We start from the raw sequence: 10,464 nt of genomic DNA on the forward strand, positions 1-10,464 counted from the left end.
GCTCGTCGCGGAGGCGGGGGGCACAGGGAGCGGGAGCTGCGGCCGTCGCCGCTGCCGCCGGAGCTAAGCGCGGGGACCGAGATGCAGGTGGGACCGGAACCGGAACCCCCCTCTTCAAGTGCCTCTTCCCTCTCCGGCACTCGACCCTGGCGCTTCAGGAGCCCGGGCGGGGGTGGGCGTGGGGGCTCGGCGCTGGAGGGGTGCTTGGCACCCGAGAGGGCAGCCGATAGGGTTAGCGACCACGGAGGCTCCGGCCCCGGGCCATGGAGAGGGTGTCCAGCAAATAGGATCGGGTCTGAGTGATTGACCACGGGGCCCGGAGGGTCCAAACCTGGAGCGCAGCCTGCACCCTCCACCACCCGCCCTTCTGGAATGTCAGAACTAAGCCAAGAGGCAGGTGCACCGGGAAATTGTGACTGAGCCTTCTTGGCAGAAGAGAAACTGAGTCACCAGTCCAGGAACCGCAGGGTCAGCGGGCTGAACGGGGCTGGGTCGGCCAGTAGTGCTGAGGGCTGGGTGGGCCTGTGTGAGCCGAGGTGGCCTCTGGCTGGGGACTGTCTGTGCTGTGCCTGCACCTCTTGGCCCGGTTCCCCTGTGCTCTGTGACTCCCGCATCTCTTGGCTACTTCTCCACGGATTGGAATTGTCCGTGTGGTCGGAGCCAGCGGAGTGTGTAGGGCTTAGGCAGAAGAAGAAGGGTCGGAGTCCCTGACTTACAGCCTGGTTGTAGGTTTGATGAGGAGGCTGACATCACTGATAGTTAGGGTAGACCTTCCTGAACTGTCCGGGGATGTCACTTTTCGGTCTATCATAGGGCGGGACCACTCACCGAAGAGCCACTGGTTGTAAATTACATACCGAACTCTGTCACTTTTTACTTGTGACTTAAGAGTTGGGACATCTTCAGAAGCTCTTCGTTCCTCGAGTTTCTCTTAGAGCAAACGGGGGACCCACGATACTATCCTCCCTATTAAAAATAGTGAAGATGGCAGTCATGTCTTGTGTGCTTCCTTTGTGTCAAGCACAGACATGTTCCTTGTCGTTTCATTTCTCCTGACAACTGTAGCGGTTAGAGATTATTAACTGTATTTCTCAGATTCAAAAGCTGGGCTCACACAGCTAACAGGTGGGCTGAGCTGTGGCTTCAGTCCAAGTCTCACAGGCATACTCCTCAGGGAGAGGAAAATCTTTGAGCCCCAGCTCCTTGTGATGTCTTACTTATGTGGCCAGTTAAGACTTGCCCTAACTCAACACACCGTCTTTACCGTCTTTTTCTCTAGCGCTGCTACCAGTCAGGCCTGGACTGAAGGGGGCAACCCAGAGATTGGTCTTCAGCCAATCCGAGGCTCCACACAGGGCTTAAGTGCTAGGTTGTAGGATAAGCTTTGAAGACAGCTGCTCCTTCAATTCATCTTCCACGTACTGGAGCTGTGAGGCCGAGTCTGTAGACTCTGTAATCCCTGCACCCATTTGGCCCCCTGAGAACAGTGGAAGTCTGGTCCAGCAAGTCCCTGGAGAGTACAACTATGTAATGGTACATACCGCAAACTCTAATTCTGGGACCTGCTTGAGTCTCCATTTCCTCATCTGTAAGAGGTTACTAAGTTCTCTAAGGAAAGGTATCATGACCTTGTGGAACCCTCTGGAATGGCATATGGAAAGTGTGTGAAAGTTAGGGAAGGCTTTACGTTAGAGAAGGGACAGTGGTGATCTGTAAGAGCCGTCTGTGAGGTGAGATGCTTTCATTCCCGGATCCCACAACAGGGAGAGCGGTGGCAAAGGCAGGAGGAAAGATGCGGGTTGGACACTGGACTTAGCATCCTTCATCCCTGAGGTAGATGTGGAGTGTGGATCTTGAAGAGGGCAAAGCAGTTTAGTTCTCTTGCCCCATTGCCCTCGGCGGGGTCTGTATGTACATAACCTGTTGTCGCCTCTCCAGTGACTCAATATGTATGCCTCTCTCTTCCTTCTACAGCTGCTGCCGCTCACCCCGTGTCTTCTGGCTGCTTCCCTCTTTGCTGCCCCTCCACACAGGCTCCTCTTGTCCTCCTCCTGGGGCCCATCATGAATGGTGCCCCTTCCCCGGAGGATGGGGCCTTCCCTTCTCCGCCAGCGCTGCCACCACCCCCTCCCCCAAGTTGGCAAGAATTCTGTGAGTCCCATGCAAGGGCTGCTGCCCTGGATCTTGCCCGCCGTTTTCGCCTCTACCTGGCCTCCCACCCGCAGTATGCAGAGCCCGGAGCAGAGGCTGCCTTTTCCGGCCGGTTTGCTGAGCTCTTCCTGCAGCACTTCGAAGCTGAGGTGGCCCGGGCCTCAGGCTCACTCTCCCCACCTGTCTTGGCCCCACTGAGCCCTGGTGTGGATATTGCACCAGCCCATGACTTGTCCCTTGAGAGCTGCAGGGTGGGTGGACCCCTGGCAGTGTTGGGCCCTTCCCGATCTTCTGAGGACCTGGCTGGGCCCCTCCCTTCTTCAGTCTCTTCTTCCTCTACAACATCCTCAAAGCCGAAGCTCAAGAAACGCTTCTCCCTCCGTTCGGTGGGTCGCTCCGTCAGAGGTTCTGTCCGAGGCATCCTGCAGTGGCGGGGGACCGTTGACTCTCCCTCCCCTACTGGGCCTCTGGAGACCACATCAGGCCCTCCAGTTCTAGGTGGGAACAGCAACTCCAACTCCTCTGGTGGTGCTGGGACAGTTGGTAGGGCGTTGGCTGGTGATGGCACATCCCCTGGGGAGAGATGGACTCACCGCTTTGAGAGGCTGAGACTAAGCCGTGGAGGGGGAACCTTGAAAGATGGAGCAGGAATGGTGCAGCGAGAAGAGCTCCTGAGTTTCATGGGGGCTGAAGAGGCTGCCCCCGACCCCGCAGGAGTGGGTCGTGGAGGAGGGGCTGCTGGGCTTACCTCAGGGGCAGGAGGGCAGCCTCAGTGGCAGAGGTGTCGCTTATTGCTCCGGAGTGAAGGAGAAGGAGGAGGAGGGAGCCGCTTGGAGTTCTTTGTACCACCTAAGGTGAGCCCACAGGAGGGTGGGTAGCAGGAAGTAGCAGTGGCTCATGGGTAGCCCAGCTCGGCAGGTAGCATGGTACTGACTAGCCCATGTACACAGTGTTGCTGTCCTGGGTTCGGTGCTAATTGTGGGCTCTCAGTTGCCACGGGGAGATGTGAGGCCAAAGAGCTATTGCTTTTTTACTTTACCTAGGAAGGAAAGGTGGGTGAATGGAGGGAGGGACAGTTGGCCTTGACACACCAAAAGACCAATTCTTAATCCCTTTCCCACCTAGGCATCCCGGCCCCGACTCAGCATTCCCTGTTCTACTATTACTGATGTCCGCACAGCCACGGCCCTGGAGATGCCTGACAGGGAGAACACGTTTGTGGTTAAGGTAGGAGCCCCAAACTCTGCCCCCAGAGAGTACTTGTGCTTGAGAAAATGCTCTTGATAGACTTAGGCAAGTGTCTCTGGCAGCAGCAGGAACATATGCCAGGAAAGGTTCTTTTCCTCAGGGTTGGATGTGGCCTGTAGGCCTCCTACCCTCTGCCCTGGCTGAAGCCCCACCTCTTGGTCCCACAGGTAGAAGGCCCTTCAGAGTACATCCTGGAGACAACTGATGCACTTCATGTGAAGGCCTGGGTGTCTGACATCCAAGAGTGCCTGAGCCCAGGGTAGGAAGCTTGCCTCTGTTCCCAAGGGGATCTGGACGTGGGTAGGGGGCAGCCCGTGCCTCTCTCCTGCTGACTTTCCCCAGCACCATTTTCCCTGTTTTTGTAGACCCTGCCCTGCTATCAGCCCCCGTCCCATGACCCTTCCCCTGGCCCCTGGGACCTCCTTCCTCACAAAGGATAACACAGACAGCCTGGAGTTGCCCTGCCTGAATCATTCAGAGAGTCTGCCCAGCCAGGATCTGCTGCTGGGACCCAGCGAGAGTAACGACCGCCTGTCGCAGGGTAAGGTCGAGTCTTCACAAGCTGCGGGGCCAGGGCCTGCTCCCTAGCTCTCTACCTACAACCTACTGATTGCCTCTATTTTGTCTCTGGACATACATGTACTTTTAGGTCACAGTTTGCCATTTAAAATCATTACTCTCACCACCCTGCATGGCCCCACAAAACTCCTACCTAACCTTTCACATACAGCCTCCTTCCTGTAGGCCATCACTCTTGTCTGGAAGTAATGCTTCTCTTCTGCAAGTTTCTAGGATACTTTGTGGACATCTTTGCTTTAGTCATGTCATGCATCTCAGCATATGTCAGTGGCCTTTGCACCTTTTCTTTTGGTCCAATCAAACACTCATTCATGCAGAAAGATTTCCATCTGCCTGGCCCAACTCACTCTAGACTGCTTGTGCTCTGCCCTTTTCTTCTGACCTGTTGTTCTGAGCTTTAGCTTCGTGGTGTCTGGCACACAGACTGCATTCTGTCAACATAGAGTTATCATAGACCTTGTTAGAGCTAGCAAGACCACAGGGAGGAAATGGATTTCCTGAGTTTGCTGACAAAGATAGGCTATGCTAACCTAGTTTCTGACATGCCTGTCTTCTAAGCAGTATGGTGATGTCTGCTGGCCTGGCCTTGAGGTTCGACAGATGTTCAGTCATGCCCTAGTATAACACTGGCTATAGGCTAGGCTCTGGGGTGGATGGGGAGCTCAGGTGTTTCAAATGGGCTCTTTGGTCTCCATGGGTTTGCTGTAGCTGAATTGGTAAGACATAAAAAGCAGGTCTCCAAATGGGGAGTCTGCTTAGTGTCCTCTGAGCAGTCCAAGTAGGGAGCATCCTAGGAACTCAGGAGAAAGAGAAAAAGGAGATGGAATAGACAGAATGCTCTGCTGAGGTGAGAAAAGAGAGTAACTTCAAGGAAGTCAGGGCCCTTACTGAAAGCTGACGTAGGGAGTAGCAGGATGCTTGGAAAGTAGACAGGCTAAATTAACTAAAGGGAAGAACTCCCAGGGTAGTAAAAATAAAAATCAAGTTGATTTGACTTAACTCTTTAAGGTTAATAGGAAAGAGGAAGATGTGTTTTTTCCTGTGCTCACTGATGATTGAACCCAGGGCCTTCTTCTCTAGGCAAGCACTATTGCTGAAGTTCTTGTGTGTGCTTTAGGCTGACCTACAAGCCTCCAGCCTCAGCCTTCTGAGCGCTTGGTACAGGAATGTTCCTCCTGACAAGAATTTTTGCTGTGCTTCAAGTTGGTAGTTTTTCCTAGTCTAAACAGAGGGCTCTTTTTTTGTTGTTGTTATTTGTTTGTTTGTTGTTGCTGTTTTGGAAAAACAGTGTTTCTCTGTGTAGCCTTGGCTGTCCTGGACTCACTTTGTAGACCAGGCTGGTTTCAAACTCACAGAGATCTGCCTGCTTCTGCCTACCTGAGTGCTGGGATTACAGGCGTGTGCCACTGCGCCTGGCTGAGGGCTCCTCTCTAGTGAGGACATTTTTCAGGGCTTCTATCACTCACCCCACCAACCACTGCAATAATCTTTCAGCTGTTGATTGAGAAAAGACATAGGCACATTTGAATTCTAGGATCTCTTTGAAATAACCGTGGTCCCTCAGCAGTGCAAGCAGCGTAAATCAGAATCATTGTAAAAACCCATTAGGGTCACCCCAGGTGTGCAGGGTCTGGTGACACAAGTGAATAGCCAGCTGGGAGATGGCAGGAACCCAGGCCTGCAGGAGAGGAGCCTGTGGTGTTCTCAGGTCTGGCCTCCTCTGTTTTCTTTCAGGAGCTTATGGGGGCCTGTCAGACCGGCCGTCAGCATCCTTCTCCCCTAGTTCTGCCTCTATTGCTGCCTCCCATTTTGACTCAATGGAACTGCTTCCTCCAGAATTGCCCCCTCGCATTCCTATCGAAGAGGGTCCCCCAGCAGGGACAGTTCATCCCCTCTCAACCCCCTACCCTCCCCTGGATACTCCGGAAGCAGCCACAGGTATTGGGTGTATGAGTCTTGGTTTGTGGTCCTATATTGGAGCTGGAGGGATCGAACCTGAGAAGAGCTAGTGACCTGTCTGGGGAGGAAGTGTCGCAAGAGGAAAACAGGCTAGAGAGAAACCTCTGATACCGTGCTTTTCCCTCTCTTCTTCCTGAAGGGTCATTCCTGTTCCAGGGGGAGTCAGAGGGAGGTGAGGGGGAGCAACCCCTCTCAGGCTATCCTTGGTTCCACGGCATGCTCTCTCGGCTCAAAGCTGCCCAGTTAGTGCTGGAGGGAGGCCCTGGCTCACATGGTGTCTTCTTGGTACGTCAGAGTGAGACAAGACGTGGTGAATATGTCCTCACTTTCAACTTCCAGGGCAAGGCCAAGGTGAGTGGTCCTGAAGGAACTCTGTTCGGTAGTGTTCGGGTGGATCTGGGAATACCATTGTTCAGGGGAGGATGGATTTATAACTGACAGGAGCCTCAACTCCTACCTCACTTGCTCTTCCTGCCCTCAGCACCTTCGCTTGTCACTGAATGAGGAGGGTCAATGCCGGGTCCAACATCTGTGGTTCCAGTCCATTTTCGATATGCTTGAGCACTTCCGGGTGCACCCCATCCCTCTGGAGTCTGGAGGCTCCAGCGATGTTGTCCTTGTCAGCTATGTGCCCTCCCAGCGGCAGCAGGGTGAGCAGAGCAGGTCTGCAGGGGAGGAGGTGCCCGTGCACCCAGGAAGTGAGGTGTGTGTGCCAGGAAGACGGGGTGGGGGGTTGGAGGAAAGGCCCTGTTAGTGGGGAGCAGGGCAGTCAGGGTGCCTGGGCAGGGGCCTGAAAGGGACAGAGAAGGCTGACAGAAGGCAGGCAGGCAGAGGCTCCTCCCGGAGCCGGGGGCAGTGGAGAGTTGGGTGGTGCATTCCCATTCCATCCGATCCTCCGCTCCATCGCTGTCTGTCTCCTGGACCCACCCTCCTTGGCCTTGTCGTTGACCTTTTGAGGGATTCATGGTCTGATTCCCCTCCTTCCTCCCTTGATGTCTGATGTCCCTGTCTGATCTCTCACTTTCCCCACCCCACCATCCCATCTGTCCCCACATTGCCCCTCCCCCCAGGCCGGGAGCAGGCTGGGAGCCATGCAGGGGTGTGCGAGGGCGAGCGATGCTACCCCGATGCCTCCTCCACCCTCCTGCCCTTCGGAGCGAGTGACTGTGTGTAAGTGTGGTCCTCTCACCACCGCCCATGATTCATCTTCCATGGAGGGGGGTTGCTCAGGAGATGGGATATGGGGGAGATAGCACATGGCTGCTTGGGGAGGACAAGCAAAGGGGAGGCGGCCACAAGAACTCGGTTCCGTCCACAATCAGTGTGTCTTCTTAACGTTCCTATCCAGAACGGAGCACCTCCCGTGACCCAACCCAGCCCCCTGAACCCCCTCCATGGACAGATCCCCCACATCCTGGGGCAGAAGAGGCGTCGGGGGCGCCAGAAGTGGCGGCAGCCACAGCCGCAGCAGCCAAAGAGAGGCAAGAGAAAGAGAAAGCGGGCGGTGGAGGGGGCCAGGAAGAGCTGGTCCCCGTGGCTGAGCTGGTCCCCATGGTTGAATTGGAAGAGGCCATAGCACCAGGCACTGAGGCTCAGGGTGGTGCTGGCTCTGGTGGGGACTTGGGGGTGTCCCTGATGGTGCAGCTCCAGCAGCTACCACTAGGGGGCAACGGAGAAGAAGGGGGCCATCCCCGAGCCATTAATAACCAGTACTCCTTTGTGTGAGAGATACTTGCCCACCCTCCATTTTCCTGCTCCCAGCTGTAAATTGTTAGACTGGGCTGGGTAGGGATAACAGAGGAAAGTGGGAGTCCCCTCCCCACATGCTTCCTGACCCTTGTCAGCCAAGGGTGTGTATGTTGGTACAGTAGAGGCTCAAGAGCCCCGTTAAGTCCCCATTTACTACACTACAGGTGCCCTTGCCCCGAGGCCAAGGACTTGGGCTCCATTACCTCCCTGAGGGGCTCTTATGGTCAGCCCCATCCCTGGGGGCTATTTCCCCACTAATAACCCCCAACCCAAGCAAGGGTGAGGGGGAAGGGCTGTCAGTTATTTTAAGGTTGTTGTTGTTGTTTTAAACAAAATGGAAAAGCATAAATAAATAAAGGGTTTATCTTAGTTCCATCACGATGGCTGTGACTGGTGTTTGGAGTAGGACCTGGGACAGGCAGATAAAGCTGTCTCCTGAGCCCAAGCCAAAGAGCTGGCCCGGTCCAGTCCTTTTCACACTCTAGTCCAAGGCCCTCAGAGCCACCTTTCCTCTGTAGTCACCTTTGTTTGCTGAGCGTTACAATGCAGAGCGCAACAGTACTCTTTTGGGGTTCCAGCATGTTGTGTTTTACCAGGGTGAGGGTATCTTTTAAGACTGTCTTGTCATGTCCTCCTGCTTCGGCCACCTGTGCGCTGAAGGGGTCACTGCGCCACGCCTTACTAGCTTGTTCTTTGAATGGGACAGGACAGTCAAAGATGGATTTATGGTCAGCAAGGGCCTTTGCTTCACTGAGCGTTCTCTGAGCAAAACTCTAATCCTAGGAAGAAAGTAGGCAGGAGGAAGTGCTGGAGTCAGGGAGTTGGGGGAGATTTACTGTAGCAGTCCAGGCTGCAGAGGGGCCCAAGGCCAGGCTAATTCTCCCCTTTGTCAGAGGCAAGCTGGAGACTGGATGGACAGTACTGGCTCCGATCCTGGTGCTGTCTCTCTTTTGCTGTTTGGACCTAGGGGCAGGCAGGCAGGCAACTCTAGGCCTTGCCATCCTCTGTGAAATGGGAAGTTTCCTCTTAGTTGGTGCTGCTGACATGGTTTGGCCTAAATGTCCCTTTACACATGTCCTTCACACTCATGTCCCAAGGCTTCCTTGAAAACCACAAGTTCCAGCTGCAAGGTCCAGCTTCTGCACATTTCCCACCCTACTACTTCACTTCCCCGAGTCTGTTGGTTGGCATGGAGTTGCAGTCACCACCAAACTCCCATAGTAAATATAGACCCTGTCCTGAATACATCTCTTGGCACTGCTTTCTCCAACAGGGGTGCCTGAGCATCCTAGCTTGTGGGGAAGGGAGGGTTCCAGAAGAAGCGCAAGATCTGAAGACTCCCACCTACTGTGTACCCTCCCTTCCACCCTCCACTGTCCCGCTCCCCTCCCCTGGGAAAGTAGAGCAGCCGATCTTCTGTCCCTCAGCCTCTGCCCCACCTCCAGGAGGCCCTACCCACGCTCATGACCTTGCTATTCTGGGCCTTGTGTCAGTTCTATGGGGAGATGGACAGGAGACAGCTGAGCTGACAGGCTACCTAGGATGGGGGTTGGCTGGGGAAAGCCTGCTGGCTCTTGCTTTACCTTATCCCTGGGGCTCCCCAAATCTTGGCTTTGACTAGGGATTGAATTGGCCCCGTTATGGAGGTTGGGTGGAAGGCAGCTGGAGACCTGGGTGCTGTGTTCTCCAAGTGAGATTGTTAGAGATAGCCAATGGCCAGTGAAGGCTATGGCACCTCAGAGTGGGAAGGCCTGATCCTCCCCTAATCTCATGGCAACTGATGCTCAAAGGCTCCCCTCCCCCAGTGCCTTGCCACCTTCAGGGACTTGCCATCCTCAGGTGGGCCGAAAGACACCCCCAGACTACTGTGTCCTGGCTGGAAGAGCCCAGGAGACAGTGAGACTCCCTGTAAGTCTTTATTTGTGGAATTCAGGGATGGGCCAGGCTCTGCCCCCATGCCCTCCACAGTCAGACCTCTCCTCAGAACTCAGGAACAAGAACGACTTCCATTTTGGTGTAGTGGGAGGGAAGTGGTCTGTAGAATCGCCTCATCTGCCCTGTCCTGCCACAGATCACAGTGCAGAAAGGTGTCTCCCTGCAGCTCTGGGCTGGTGGCTTTCTCTCTCTGGCCTTCATTTATCTCTCTGGGAAGCTGGAAGAGGGAGAAATGAATAACCTCAAAGGGCCTCTTTGGCAGGAGTGTCCTGTAAAGCCTGCCTCCTTTCCTCACTCAACTTTTTTGAAGCTCTCATGTCCCTACTCCCCCTCTCCATGTTTGGGCATTCCTGCTGCTGGAAGGCAGTACCCTGTCACTCCTCCAGGTACTGCTGGGGAGAAGCCAGCTAGGGCCCAAGCCCCGGTGGCTGCTGAGCCTGCCCCTGGCCCGAGATGGAGGGTCCTGGGCCAGGTAGAGATGCGTGTTTATGTGAACCCTACCTACATTCTCATCCATTGTCTGAGCCCCTGCACCTCGGGTCACAGCAGGACTCTACTTCAAGGGAGGGGTTTGTGGGAACTGTGAAAAGAGGGCAGGAAGGAACACCTTGTCCTCACTTCACCCCTCCCCCAAGTCTGGGCAGAAGGCAGGATGAATCTGAGGTTCAGTCCTTCATTTCTGTCTGTCCATGTTCGACAGCCCTTACCCCAAACGAGGGGGTCTTCTCTTTGTTCTGCGGGGCTCTGCTGTTTGTATCATTCTGTCTGTGTGCTGGAATCCTGCTGTGGGAAGCGCTCCTTGGTTCTTGTCAGGGAAACTGAGGCCTGTGTACAGGTGGGACC

General features: G+C 54.8%; 1 protein-coding gene across 5 annotated transcripts; it reads left to right on the top strand.

The window, feature by feature from the left end:
* Positions 1-8,067, top strand: Sh2b1 (SH2B adaptor protein 1). Of its 5 annotated transcripts, none has more exons than XM_055627517.1 (10): positions 1-87; positions 1,975-3,005; positions 3,277-3,378; positions 3,567-3,658; positions 3,765-3,940; positions 5,713-5,916; positions 6,077-6,288; positions 6,419-6,587; positions 7,008-7,107; positions 7,286-8,067. In XM_055627517.1, the coding sequence occupies exons 2-10, from the start codon at positions 2,064-2,066 to the stop codon at positions 7,302-7,304; spliced, it is 2,016 nt and encodes a 671-aa protein (XP_055483492.1). In that variant the 5' UTR covers positions 1-87; positions 1,975-2,063; the 3' UTR covers positions 7,305-8,067. The 5 variants fall into 5 exon arrangements, with proteins under 5 accessions (XP_055483492.1, XP_055483491.1, XP_055483488.1 ...); XM_055627516.1 differs by having other exon boundaries at positions 6,419-6,640; positions 7,286-7,363; XM_055627513.1 differs by lacking the exon at positions 7,008-7,107.
* The last annotated feature ends 2,397 nt before the right edge of the window (positions 8,068-10,464 follow it).

Source organism: Psammomys obesus, unplaced genomic scaffold, assembly GCF_907164565.1.
Source record: "Psammomys obesus unplaced genomic scaffold, mPsaObe1.curated_primary_1811, whole genome shotgun sequence".
NCBI classification, from domain to species: Eukaryota; Metazoa; Chordata; class Mammalia; order Rodentia; family Muridae; genus Psammomys; species Psammomys obesus.

Bases quoted from the DNA above. Each gene is read 5' to 3' on its own strand.
- Sh2b1 (XM_055627513.1), top strand. From the start codon at position 2,064: ATGAATGGTGCCCCTTCCCCGGAGGATGGGGCCTTCCCTTCTCCGCCA. The intron at 3,941-5,712 runs GTAAGGTCGAGT...GTTTTCTTTCAG, and splicing joins TAACGACCGCCTGTCGCAGG to GAGCTTATGGGGGCCTGTCA. The intron at 6,588-7,285 runs GTGAGCAGAGCA...GTTCCTATCCAG, and splicing joins GCCCTCCCAGCGGCAGCAGG to AACGGAGCACCTCCCGTGAC.